Source organism: Cryptomeria japonica, chromosome 3 (genome assembly GCF_030272615.1).
Source record: "Cryptomeria japonica chromosome 3, Sugi_1.0, whole genome shotgun sequence".
Taxonomy (NCBI): Eukaryota; Viridiplantae; Streptophyta; class Pinopsida; order Cupressales; family Cupressaceae; genus Cryptomeria; species Cryptomeria japonica.
This window is the reverse complement of record NC_081407.1, coordinates 634236525-634251111: the sequence shown is the minus strand read 5'-3', so window position 1 is coordinate 634251111 and position 14587 is coordinate 634236525. Positions and strand designations below refer to the sequence as shown.

The 14587-nt window shown below is 40.9% G+C and overlaps 1 protein-coding gene across 7 annotated transcripts in view; it reads left to right on the top strand.

The window, feature by feature from the left end:
• Positions 1-14587, top strand: part of LOC131072078 (conserved oligomeric Golgi complex subunit 3) — a 194962-nt gene that overhangs the window by 155139 nt on the left and 25236 nt on the right. For all 7 annotated transcript variants that reach the window (XM_058008104.2, XM_058008105.2, XM_058008106.2 and 4 more), the window contains 2 exons: positions 11145-11261; positions 11397-11489. In XM_058008104.2, the coding sequence (XP_057864087.2) occupies positions 11145-11261; positions 11397-11489 (210 nt within the window). The remainder of the gene's footprint in view (positions 1-11144; positions 11262-11396; positions 11490-14587) is intronic.

Here is a 14587-nt window from a genome sequence, read left to right as displayed (position 1 = left end):
CTTACCTTTGCGCTTGCTTGATCCTTTATTGAATTTCTTCACAAAGAAGGCTTCTTCATTGCTTGAGCTTTCACTTGATTTTGGAACTTTGTTCTTCATCTTTCTTGATACTTTAAAGGCAGCTTCTCACTTTGATGTTGTTCCATTATCGGTCCTCATTTCATATGCCATAAGAGTGCCATTCAACTCATCCATCTTGAAGCTATTCAAGTCCTTAATTTCTTTGATGGCCGAAACTTTTGCATCAAATCTCATGGGAAGAGATCTTAATATTTTTTGCACTATAACATCTTTAATCTTTTCCCCAAGGTCGTGAATAGTGTTTACAACTTCATCCACATGGAGAAAGTAGGCAGCAACATTTTATTCTTCCTTCATTTTTAGGCTTTCAAGTTGTCTCATGTGGGTTTGGAGCTTAGCCTTCTTCACTTTGTTGTCACCTTCATAATTCTTTTAAATTTTTTCCCATGCTTTGGTTAGTCCACTTAGAATCGCATTCATAACTTTTGCATTGTTCTCAAATGCTCTTTTTCCGGCTTGATTGGTAGGTGGAGTAGAAGGCATCATATAGCTGTCCATAACTACAGCCATATATCCAATCCATGAGCCATCAACTAGGTGCTCATTCTAAAACTCCAAAAAGCATAGTTCCCATAGAACAATGGAGCTCAGCCTGAAGAGAACCCTTCTTGACTTGCCATGTGTTTTCTTAAGATCTTTCCTTCAAGCAGTTAGGCTTTTTTGAAGGAACTTGCCTCTGATACCAATTGAACAAAACACACACACTCTTATAATGAGTGGGGAGGGGGGTGAATCAGTATAAGGTCAACTTTTTCAACTTTTAAATTTATAAATCTGAAAGCATTGAACAAAGCATTCACACAATTAAGATCCAACAAAAGAAGACAAGATGCACGCACAATTTTACGTGGAAACCCTTGTGGGAGAAAACCGCAGCAAAATATTGCTTTTTATATATAACTTGGTACAACTTCATTGGCCCCAACCCACAGGAGACACCAATCCCCTCCATTGAGCTCCGACTCAGCAAGAGACTCCAATCTCAACAGGGCAAAAACATTTCTCAGAAGTGCTTATATTATATTTATTACTTGTGGAGACACACAACTCTTTGCATCTCTAAATGTTTTATTATTGTCTCTTGATTGTTTCTCCCCATTTCTATTTTCTTAATTAAATATTTTGTAGTGTAGTTGAATCTCCAATCATATATTACAATTAAGTATTGCTTTGAAGTTTGAACATGCCCAAGAAAAACAACCTTCTCTTTATTTTCCTTTGAAGACTATCAGATGACACAAGAAGCTATTATGATATGCAGATTAGGAAAAACATAGACATAAATCACCTAAGAATGTTTACTGGATAATGAATGAACTACAATTTTTTTGCTGTAAACATGTTAGAGATCCCTATAAATGGGAGAGGTGGATAGAGTAGTGGTACTTGTTTGCATTTTATGACACCCTTGGTCCATCAGTGAGAACCGATCAGAGATATGTTCCATGCACCAGGGCTGCCCCAGTTGATCAAAGCGAAAACAATGGAATCATGAAGTGTGAAGTGTTGTCTTGTTAGAAGGAAGTTCCTAAGTCCTCAACCCCAAAACTCCGGAACCACGAAGTTCCCAAGTTCCTAAGTCCTCTACGTCGAAATCCCGAAATCGCCAAGTCCTTGCCCTTCCCTTTTTCGGAATCCTTGAATCCCAAAATCCCAAATCCTAAGTCTTCCCAACTCCGGAAACCCAGGTTTCTGAAGTCTTCCCAATTCTGGAAGCCCAAGTTTCCCAAGTCTTCCAACTTCCTTCCGGCTTGCAACACTTCCAAATGGTGTGATCAACACTCAAAGTTCTTAATGCTCCACCAACTCTTGCAACTTGTACACCTTCTTACGTGGAGCTACAGGGGCGCATTTAATGCTTTTTGCAGGATTTCCATCAGGTGGAGTACAAGTCCATTCTTATTTGTGGTTACTTATGTCATGCTTGCATGCTCTGACTTTGTAATGTCAGGCAATCCATCTTCTAGAAGTACCTTTCTTCTTGGGATTGCATTGTCAGGGTATGGCTGGGTTGCTTGCATGTACACAATGTCAGGAGCATGCACTTCCTTACATTCCCTGATTGACATTTCCCTGCACACACAAGGGTCAAGGCTTCTCTTCCTTGACCAATGGTCTCTCCTCTGCGACCAGTTTTTTATATAAAGGCTTTTAAGCCTCATTTTAAAGGGTTCTCTCCTTGCTGGCTTGAGCTTTCCTATGCTCTTTCACTTCTCTTGAAGACTTGTATTTATCTTGCATTTATGCAATTGTAAGTTTGGCCATTGGCCTTACAATGAATTGAAATCATCATTCTTGCCTTACTTCAACCTATGCATGTTGTGTATGTGTTCTTACCTTCATTGTAAGTGTATGTTGTTGCCGGGAATAATCATTATGTTATGTTGTCATATTATGTTTATGTTGTCGTCGGTAATAATGAGTTACGACAGTCAGTTAGTTAGTCGTCCCGAAGGGCAGTTGGATGCGACGGTTGGTCGCACCCCTTCGGGTATTATATATTGTATACCTGTCCTTCTTAGTATCATCATGATAGTCATATCTGGGTTTAATGTTATAAGCACTTGATGTACATGGACTGTTGAATTAATACAGAGACTGGTTATTTAATATATTTCCATTATGTTCTGTGCATTTACTTTTTGCATCTAATCGTTTACCCGTATGTGGCAAACATTTGGTGCCGTTGCCTAGACATACTCGGGAAAGGAAGGAACGAATGGCGTACGGACACGATGGGCCTACCTGTCGGTGAGATTAACCCAGAGGCCGATGACGCGCAAACGGAACAATCGTCGTTGGGACGTAGAGCGTGATGGCAAGAGGCGAAGGGGAAATTGAACCCTGTAATAATCCTGGCAAAATGTTGATAGAAATTGTGGCCGAAATGGAAAATAAAAAATGTTGGCATTATAACAGACAAGAGAAGATTGTTGGCAATTTCAATAAGGATATTGAGAAGGTTGTTGATGATTATGGATATAACTGATTAAGGATGTTTATTGTCTTAACAATATTATTTCGTCATTGATGTCAAGAAATTGATTTTCCGATTTAGTATGATGTTGCCATATCTTAAGAAGTATGTTTTGAAGAGAATTAAGATGTCGGTAAAAGACACAGAAAGAATGTGGTGAATAAGGGGAGGAATAAGTTATTCAATGGGCAACTATTACCGAGTTAGACAATGATGAGATCATGATGTTTAGATTGTTTTGATATCCTACATATGCTATTGTTTGTAAGGTTAAATACTATACTATGTTATTGAGCAAGGAACCTAGTCGGTAAACCCTAAGGTTATCGCTATCGGTTAATGAAGGTGGAATGTCTACCGAGTGAAGTTTAGTATTTACCGAGTTGCAACCGAGTAATAACAGAATGCATTGGATGAATACATGCGTTATTTAATGATGGAAGCTGATGAGCTAGATATGATTAAATGATTGATACAACGTGTATGAAGTTTGTTAAGGATCTATGGCAATGGAAGATCGGCAGGAAGATCTACAACTCAGATTGAACCACAATACCCTAGCATAAGTTCCAAGGCGAGGTAAAACGTTTTCAGATCAAAGGATACATTGAACCTGGTCAAGATTGAAGATCTGATGGCTATGATTGATCATGGGAAATGTGATCAAGGAGATTAAGCGGTTAGCAAATCGTTTATAAATAAGGAACTGTTGATAAACAATGTATGCGGGCAAGTGTAAGCACAGGGATGCTACATAGTGATTACCGAGCACAGAAGCTTGAAGACTTGTTTGAATGACAGAGTAAGGAGCCCAGCAGAGGAACAAGATAAGTCCTATGACTAGATTGTATTGAGCAAATAAGAATCTGCTTTAACATTTTAGATGCAAAGTTGCAGACATACTCATTATTGTTGTTTATTTGTAAGTGACAGAAAATCTCTTAACCAAGTGGACTTAACAGTCTTATTTGTAAATCCTCTAGCAAGGTGACATTCTGATTGAGTGTTTGAAACCCTTTAACAAGGTCACTTCTAACAAGGTGAAGATCCTAACAGATCTGAGGGAAATCCCTTAACCAGGTCACATCTAGCAATGTGTTTGTAATCTTTAACAGGATTTGCTTTTAACCGAGCATACTCTAGAAGAGTATATCTCTTAGTGGGTCCGAAATCCCATAGTGGTTTTTCCCTATTTGGGTTTCCACGTTAAATCTGGTGTTATCTGTTTATGAGTTTACATGTTTTACAGGTTTGGTTACATATATCTGTTAAAGCTACTGAGTTTGAATCTGTTGAATATATTGAAGATTAAGTTTGTATGATTCACCCCCCACCCCCTTCTCATCTTATTAACAATTGGCATCAGAGCTAACAAAAAAATAAAAAAAATAAAAAAATAAAAAAATTGTGTACATGGTGTGTGCTTGCTATGTACGGAAATGATTTATGCCAAATATACTAAATAAGGACAAAAATAAAAAGATACAAAGTGACGAATGGGAAGTGGCACAAAGAGCGTTGAATCTTAGACAATAAATAGAACAAAGGCGTAGGCTAAGGCAGCTTGTTGAAGGACGATCGGCCGAGGGGTTGCTCGAAGGGAACCCAAGAGGTGTCACGGAGGTTGCGGAGGCAGAGATAGACGAAGAGAATTACACTCTCTACACTGTCGTAGGGTTGCCCAAAGTGAACCTAGGAGTCACTGAAGGTGCCGAAGGAGAACTCTACAGTTCGCCAGAATACCACCGTAGGGTAAGAAGTCGCGAAGAGTTGGTGGAACAAACAAGGCGAAGTCTAAACCTGATCGACGCTACCAGAGACCTAGTAAAGAACTTGTCCATTTCGGAGGACAACCAAAGGGAGACGATCGAAGGTGACGGTACGGCTGACGGTGCCGAGGGAGCACAAGGGTACCGTACGGGAGGCAATTTGTTCGGTTCGGGGTCAACAACCTTCTCCAAAGGACCCACGTGTGGAGGGTCAGGTGCAGGAGGCAGAGGCGGAGGATCACCGGGTACAAGCACACAAGGCACCAAAGGAGCGAGACCCAGCGGTGGGATGGCAAGTAAGAAGAAGCTGCCGAAGTTCAATGGCGACGGGAAGGAAGATCCCGTACGCTATTGCCGCACTTGCGAAACCATATGGTCAGCGAACGGTGTTACCGACCAAGACGAATGGGTTACACAATATCCAACAACCTTAAGGGGAGTGGCCATCGACTGGTACTCAGATATGGATAAGGTCAAAGTCGACACATGGCCCGTCCTGAAGGAGGAGTTCGGGAAAGAGTTCCGCCTCCCCAGAGACGACAATGAAATAGTAGCCGAAATGTATGGCACAAAGCAGAACAAGAACGAGATTGTCCGAGCCTATAGTCGGCGGCTCAAGGAACCGTTGGGGAAAATGGAGAGTCAACCAGCGGATGGGTTGAAAAAGAGATGGTTCGTGGAGGGACTGAAACACTCCATCCGGAAGAAGATGAAAATTGTTCCACCAACCTCGTACGAAGATGCATATAATAGAGCTATGGATCTCGAGAGTGAGACCAAGACATCCAAGAAGAAAAAGAAGAAGGATAGCTCGTCTGAGGATGATGACTCTTCCGAGGGAAGTAGCAGCGACGGCGAGTCTGGCAAAAAGGTGCAAGCCCTACAGAAGGACATGCTGAGGATGATGAAAGAGCTGAAGGTTATGAAGGGAGGTCCGAGCAAGACCGACGAAGGGGAGCTTTGGTGCACGGAATGTAAGACAGACGGCCACACGAAAGGCTCTTGCCAAAAGAATGCCTATTGTGATATATGCCAGTTGATGGGGCATCCCACTAGGGAATACCCCTACAACATGAAAACATGAAACCAACAAGTATTGCTTACGCAGGAACAACCAACTACATCGGGCGGTACGGACAGCTCCCAGGCGAACAACAATGCAACATCGGGAGGCTACCGAGATAACCGGTGGGGAGGATGAAACAACAATAACAATACAAGGAGCCGGATCCAATACGACTCCAAAGGCCGACTGATGGTACAATGCAGAGCGTGCAGCCAGTGGGGGCACTTCGCCCAAGACTGCGGGAAGGGAGAGGCCACACAATATTTGTGCAAATGGTGCGGACCGGGAGACCACGAAGATGCCACCTGCCTGAAGTCGGGTGTCAACTTGCTCAATATCGAGGAAACCAAAGAAGAGGAAGTGTTGGCTGTAACTCGCGCCCAAGCTAGACACAATGTGCCCAGACCCAAAGACGGAGAAGCGAAGGGTATGTGAAGCACGGGAAGAAATTGAGAAAGAGATACGAGAAAGGACGAAGGCGAAGGGTACAGCAGGTACTTCCAGCCGACCGGAGGCGGAGGAGGCTATACTAAATCAAATTTTAAAACTGGAGGTCCTGTGAAGGTACACAACCTCCTCCAGACGATGCCTCAATTACGAACGGCGTTGCTGAATAATCTCTCCCAACCACGCACCAATACCAACCACCGCACAGATGTTCCTGGGGGGTCTGCAATAGATCCCAGGCTGCTGGCAGTTAACACTGGAAGGAACCCGACCATTGTGGAGATGGGTATCCTTGGCACCATTCTAACCGATACCATCGTCGATGGTGGATCAGGAGTGAATGTTCTTCCAGAAGAAACCTGGCGGAAGCTGTGGCCATCTACATTCAATTTGCTGGGAGCAGATCAACATGGAATCAAACCTATCGGGACACTGATGGGCCAGCAAGTTACCATTGGGATGCAACCCTTCATACTGGACTTCGTGGTAATCCCACTAAAGAAAAAAGGGTATGATGCGATCTTAGGGAGAGGGTGGCTGGTGGCAGCCAAGGCCACCCACAACTAGAAGAAGAACACTCTGTCTATGGAGAATGGAGGAAGGAAGTTTATCATAGACCTTGGGACGCAGTTGGTTAGTGACGAACTGGCATCATCTTCGGAATCAGAGGGTGACGGAAAAGGCGACCTGAGGGACGAAGGACAGGGCTACAGGGAGCCCAACGACGAAGGGATTCTCAAACTAGGAGAGTGCTCTGAGTACGAGACGGGGTCATTGAACGGGTTCTTCCATTGGTATACGGAGGATTACGAAATGTTCCAGAGCTACAGGCTCGAAGTAGAGGAACCATAGCAAGTAACAGAGGAGGTGTACCTGTCGAAATACAGAGAATATTGGAAGGGAGACGCCCCAAACCTCGGTGACGTAGATAATCCTAAGATCATTCGTGTCGGCAACGATTGGAACCCTGTGTGGAAGGCCGCAACCTTCAAAATCTTTCTTCTTCTTCTTCTTCTTATGTACGGGAGGGAGACCTTGGTCCCTGTAGAATTTGTGGTTCCAAGTCTTCGGATGGCCATTGAAAATAGACTTGCCACCAACGGGTCCAAATTGAAACCCTTCCACGAGAAGCGCACAGGGGACCCAAGAGGCCGGAAGGACACCCGATAGGATGGAAGGGGACCTGAGAGGCCAGTAGGCGACTCGAGAGGCACGAGACCAAAGCGGGAGACTCTCGAGCGAGGCAAACCGAGAAAGGGCGATCCCAGAGGCACGAAACGTGAGCCGAATTTGGACAATTAGAAAAAAAATTAAAAAAAAAAAAAATCATCGTTGACAGTGGTGGTGGGACCACCGTACAAACGACCACTGATGATGGAGACAGCGGTGGAATACCACCGTACGGTTGATTGTTACTTGCGTTGGGCGTGCAGAAGGAGGCCCGTACGGTTGGTCGTGTATGAGGCTTGTACGGTGTGTATGGTGGACGGTTGGTCGTGTATGAGGCCCGTACGGTGTGTATGGTAGAGGGTTGGTCGTGTATTCCGTATGGGGTGATCCGTACGATGTAGGGGTTTTGACTGCACGGGAAGGTGGCCGTATGATTGGAGGTGTCAGTGTTGTTGTTGGCCGTACGGGCGGTTGTATGGCCGGGGTGCCATCGGGGACATCACAGTGAAAGAAAAAAAAAACGATGACCACATTGAAAAATCATTTGATGACGTCTGGAGCCAGGACACTGAAAATATTAGAGTACCGAGCATAAGGGTTTTGGCATCTTAAAATATCAGAGAAATGATGTGCTGCCCCAGACCCCGCTAGGGGCATTGCCCCCAGACCCCCAATTTATTTTCGAGCTACAATACACTTTTTGAGTTGGGCGAAGGGCATTCAGAGAAGTCACGGTAAGTGTTGGGGTTGTTCCGTACTGTGAGAAAGAAGCCTGAAGCTAAGCGTTGGCGGGGAAGCCATAAGCCATAGAGGGAGACGGATTATCAGCCTTTGGGGAATGTGATGGAGGATTTGAGGTGTCTCCTAGCCTTTGTGCCAGAAGGTTGTGGCCACTTCCAGGCATGAATGGTATGCTTTGAGGAACTCGGAGTATGTCTCGGCTGGACGAGAGGTTGCCTTGGTGGATGCACAGAGGGCTCGGGTGGAGTTGATCACCAGGTTGGAGGCAGGAGTAGCGTGAGACTTAGCTCAGCGTACCCAGGAGTTGGATGTCGAGAGGGCAGCGTGGGTGGCTATCGAGGACAAATTGGTTAGGGAGACAGTATCATTTGAGTAGCAGTTGGTGGAGGTTGAGACTGAAAAGCATGTTTTGCAGACAAGTTTGGTTTAGGTACAGGAGGACTGTGATGTCAAAGGAAGCACTAATGGTGAAATCCGCACTTGAGCATCGAATGGTAGCAGAAAAGGGTTTTCAGGCGAGGACGCAACAGGTGTATGAGTTCCACGCTCGACTAGCGTTCGCAGTTCCTACAGTTCTCTACCTTGGTTTTGTTTAATGTCATCTCTATTTTGTATTAAGTCGTCCGAAGACGACTTCTTTTCTTGGGGGGGATGATGTTGCCGGGAATAATCATTATGTTATGTTGTCATATTATGTTTATGTTGGCGTCGGTATTATGACAGTCAATTAGTAAGTTTTCCCGAAGGGCAGTTGGACGCGACAGTTGGTCGCACCCCTTCGGGTATTATATATTGCATACCTTTCCTTCTTAGTATCATCATGATAGTCGTATCTGGGTTTAATGTTATAAGCACTTGATGTACATGGACTGTTGAATTAATACAGAGATGGGTTATTTAATATATTTCCATTATGTTTTGTGCATTTACTTTTTGCATCTAATCGTTTACCCGTATGTGGCAAACATATGTTTGTGGCTTTCTTTCACATATATGTTGTGTTAACCTGTTTCTGGGGGTGACTTGTGGAAAACCTTCTCCCCTCTTGACATTTAGCAAGTTCTAACCTCCATACATGTGTTGAGGTCATTCATGAAACTAAAGTTTGTGCATCTCCTTGGTATTTCAATTGGTTCTTTGTGCCATTTCGGGTGGGGAGAGAAACATCTCTTATCTTAGTGCATCACCTCCTTTCATTTTAAGCATTTCTCTCTCCCCTTTTCCTCGGCAAGATGTTAGGATAGGTTTAGAAGTAAGATTTGGAGGGTTGAGTTGGTTCAACACCTGCACCTGGATGGAGAAGGTGGCTGGCCTTCTCCGGAGATTCGACCCCCTTGTGCAAGGTCCCACACTTCGGGGTTGTTTCCATGTTTCACAAGGTTGCCGAGTTGATAGCTCAGCAAGGGTGCAAGCTTTTGTGACAACAATACTTTCTACCACTTAATTAATTGCAACTATTTAATTAGTAATATATGTATATAGTGAGTAGCATTGCATGTATTGTATTATAAGAAATAGAACAAAGTACACAGGAAGAAATGCATTTGCAAGAACAACTCAGAAAGAAGTCAGAGTAGACATGTTGTCCCCTACTAGGAGGCTGCCTATTTCTCAATGAATTAACACACATTACTATACATTATTATGCTTCAATTCATATTTCTTAAACTATTACACGAATTAGTATTCATAACACATTCAACATTTATTACATTAAGTCCTATCTTAGCTTCTTTCCTAATCGTAATGAGGGATGGGGATTTACTGTCATAGGGCGCTGAAACCAACTACAAAGAGGCTAGGTCCCTACCCATCTTGGGCTCACGATCACTTGTGATGGGTTTACTCGCCTTTCCCTACACACACCAACCTATCCTCTCATAGGCATCAGCAAATGAATTAAGATCTAGGCCATTAATATAATAGTCTTTCATGTACTATTAATGTATATGAAATTAAGTATGACTGTCATATATATTGCAGTCTATATTAATATTACTATTAAATTCTGCTTAAAATTTTTATCAGGCTTCATATAATAAGCATACATATTAAGCACATCCCCATGCATACCACCAAGAACAAGGATGTTACTGCCTGTAACTTAATAACAGTTCTGATGTGATCTGATCCATGGTGATGTCACTGGATGCTTTGATCCCTTTCCTTTATATCTCTCAATGTGAGGGAGAGGTCACACCTCTTCATCATGTATGCCTTTTGGCAAGAGTCACGCCCTTTCACCATTAGCACCCTTTGAAAGAGTACAACTCTTCATTATTTCTGCCCTTTGAAAGGGACACAACCTTTCACAATCAGATCTGCACTTCTGATTCCCCAAATTATCCCTTTTTCAAATGAGTTCTCTTCTCCCTTTTATACCTCATATTTGTGGGAGTCACAACTTATCATTTCATGCCTTTTGACCATTCATTAACTTTTAGTCAAGTTTTAATTATATTTAATTGTATTTTTTAATATTTTAATTTTTTTTTTAATTCTTTTGCATTCTAATTTTATTATTATTATTTATTATTAAGTAATAAATAATAATAATATGAAGTATGTATATAATTGGCTAAACTGGCCTGTATGATTCACTTTTGTAAAATCTGTATTATAGACTTATAGTAATGTATAGGCTTTCTTCTCTGCCCCCTTATACATATCTGACTAGTTTTTTCTAATCATGCAGCATATTCCTTTCAATTTGTTTTTCAGTTTGTCTACTTTTTATCTTTGTTCCATGCTTCTATGTTAGTTCAATTAATTGTGATAAAACTTGATTTACAACTCAGGAAACATCTTGGTTATTTTTTTTTGACATGCTTTGACAAAGGATGATCACTTAGGGTTTTGGTTAGTGATTTTGCTGTGCACTTTATTGGAGCAGGAGCACCTCCGACGTATTCTTCGAGGGCAGGCTTCATTATTCGACTGGAGTAAATCAACATCTTTGGCCCGGACATTCTCACCTCGTGTGCTGGAAAGTCAAGTTGATGCAAAGAAGGTAATTGGTGAAAAGTTGAGTGGAGATCCATGAGCATTTTTGTTGATTCTTTTAGGATTCAAATGTATTCTTTATTTGTTTTCTGGTTTCACAAATAGAAGGATTATTGTACGTTAGTTTTAATGTTGTGTGCAGGAGGTGGAGAAAAAACTGAAAACAACATGTGAGGAATTCATCATGTCAGTTACAAAGCTTGCTGTTGAACCCATGCTTTCTTTTGTTACCAAGGTTAGTTACCTCCATCATCTTTTGTTTTAAACATTATGACTGCCTTTTGTCTGTGTGGGTGCTATAAAATTGGTTGTTAAATACTTGCATTGGAAGCTGGTGACATTTTTCAGTCATATATTATACGCTAATTTTTGGTTTTCTTACACAAGAAAGGCCTGTACATTTTGATTCATTTGGTTTTATGTCCCCGATGGACATTTTTTCTTGGTTTAGTATACCTAGAGTTAAAGAAATCTAGACCTGCAAAAAAGGAAAGCCAAATGTACTCCACTCAAAATGGGTATCGTTATTTACTGAAGGCATACCTGGCACAAGGTAAAACAATTATCATCTCTAGACTTACCTGGCTAATGAGATCAACCAGTCTGAATAATTGGAGTTTAAGCTTAAACTTGTATGCTGCCCATGATAACTGAAGCATCCTGTATTTTCACGACTGTGAATCAGATGCAAATCAGAGCCTATCTACTCTCGTCTCTTAATACTTTGCTCATCACATTGTAATCTCTCCTAACTGCTCATTCATATTTTTACTTCAATTACGTATGCAATATGTAAGATCTTTTGAACCAGCAGCAAAACAAAAAGTTAAAAACATAATCTAAGTACAAGCTTTCTAAACTTATGCAGGTGAAATAAAGAAAGTCTATAAATGCAAGGTCTCCAGGGCCATGCTTTCCCCATGCATCAAAGCAAATGGCTTAGCACATCAAATCAAAGGCTTAGTTTTAATAGCCTGCTACCCTGTCCATGGGAATTCCGTTCCTGCAGAGGTGTCTGAAATGAAATAAATATGCATTTAAAGTATTACATATTTTTTAATATTCTAGAATTATCTCAGTGTAAACATTGATCCCTCATGGAACTGTGTCATTTTTCTCATGTGAGGAGTCAACATTGACGAAATGTTCCTCAAAGGAGCTCCTAACAGATGAAAGGAACCAAAGCCTTATCCAAGCTGTCTGGGAGAGTCAGGGTGAGATGCCTAGCTACCAAAATCATGATCTCTTGAAGCGTCTTCATTCAGTTCCACCTTCTAACCAGTTATATTATTTCCCTATGTCTAAGGTGCCAGTTTGGGCAGGCAATACAGAAAAAATTGTTTTCCCAGGTTCAGATACGGGCTCATATGTATATACTATATTATATTAAAAAATCATATATTTAATAATAAATATTAGAAAAATATAAAACAGGAATAGTATATATATAAACAGAAATACTCATAATTGCCAAAAAATCAACGTACCTCCTGATGACCTGAAAAAAAGAAAATAGCTATAAATTCATAATTCATTGATTTGTCAAATTTCAATGCAAAATGAAAATTAAAAATACGATTAATAATCTTCATATTGCTCATCATTGAGAGCATTTAAGTCAACATTTGGTTTTTTTGAACTACAATCAGCTACAGTTCGACTCCCACTAGCCATGTCATATGTAGAATCTATCTCATCTGAAGAGGCTATGGCAAGGTGTGCAATAGAAGTTGGCACACTCAGTAGGTTAGACCCCAATTCCTCGTTGGCCCTCATAATTTGGTGTCCTATGTGACAAGAGACATAAGCTGGAATATACATAATCTAAATTGTCAGCATTCTTTTGCCGCCAACCATTTATGTTTAACTAAGTAGATAAAGGAGTTTGTATTTCATTTCTACTCAGCTGAAGAAGAACTCACAACCTATTGCAATTGTATAGTCTCAATATGACATTTGCAAATATAAAACATAAAGTATAAATTTATATTATATAGCAATGAAAGAAAAGTAAGGAAGTTAAAGAATAAAAGAAAATGCATACATGATATAGAACTTTTATTGCAGGAAGCTACATGAAAATAGAGACTTCACCATGTATATACCACCATTTATGATTGTCTCGAAGACTGCAAACATAGTGATTCCTTGAAAAAAATGGAATGGCTAAACTCGCTTAGGACAACACTATGAATATCTATGTGTTCATTTGAATGTGGTTTTGTACCCAACAACTGCCTCTTTATCTCGATATGGGTTCATCCTACTTCACAAGGAAAGTATCTCCGTGTTGTAATTTGGAGGGAAAGCAAATGCTAGGAGATGTAAGAGTGTGTGCTCATATTATTCCAACAGTTCCCAATGATTTTAACCCTTTACAAAAATGCTTTTGTGGTGTCATTCTCCTTGAGTTTTATTATGGTCCCCTTCTTCCAATCATGAAGATTATTTGTTGATGTGTTTTTAATGCACTTCATACACAAAATAAAATACCAAGGTATCTTATCTTCTCTTGAACAAAATCTCTCAAATGCTGAATGGAAAGATCACTTGAGACGACTACAAGGTTCCAAATGTCAGGTCTTGACATGTGGATAAGCTCAATGGTTTGATGTGATATCACTGGTAATCCAAGGGGACTTACATTAATACTTGAACTCTAATTGAATGCGGCTGGAATGCAGAAATTTACTTAGCTTTAAAAAAAAGGAAAAAAGAGATGAAGGATTTAGAGAGATCTAATCTACTCCTAAGATTAATGAAAATAATGGATCATGCTTGGATGGACACATTCCTTCAACCGAGCTTTGCTTCACCATGCTACCAACAGCTACACAAAGGCCATTGCAATCTTTCAAGGGAAACGGAAGGTTTTCATATCGTGAATCATTTATCCATATATCCAATACACTGGCGCAACTTGAATAAACATACCCACAATGGAACTTAGCACATTTTGATGTTCAGGCTAACTATGCACTGTAATTGAAAATCATCCAACTACAAATATGATGAACTAAGGAATTATCGACATCCACACATTACTCCATCACAATCAATGAACTTCATCTAACATGAGGGTACAACAAGAAATCATGCAATATGTAGAAGAAACAACACATTCCACCATATCTTCAATGAAAAGGATGTTTATTTACAAGCTTGGCAACAATTTCTGCCTTCTCCTACTCTACTCTACTTCACTTCTAACTACTTGCTATTGTCTATTACTGAACTATTAACCTTTACCAATGAGGAGAGCAAGCCTTATATAGTGCTCTCAATACAATTAAATGGCCAGGATCAAGTCCAAACTAATGGCCAAGATGTTGG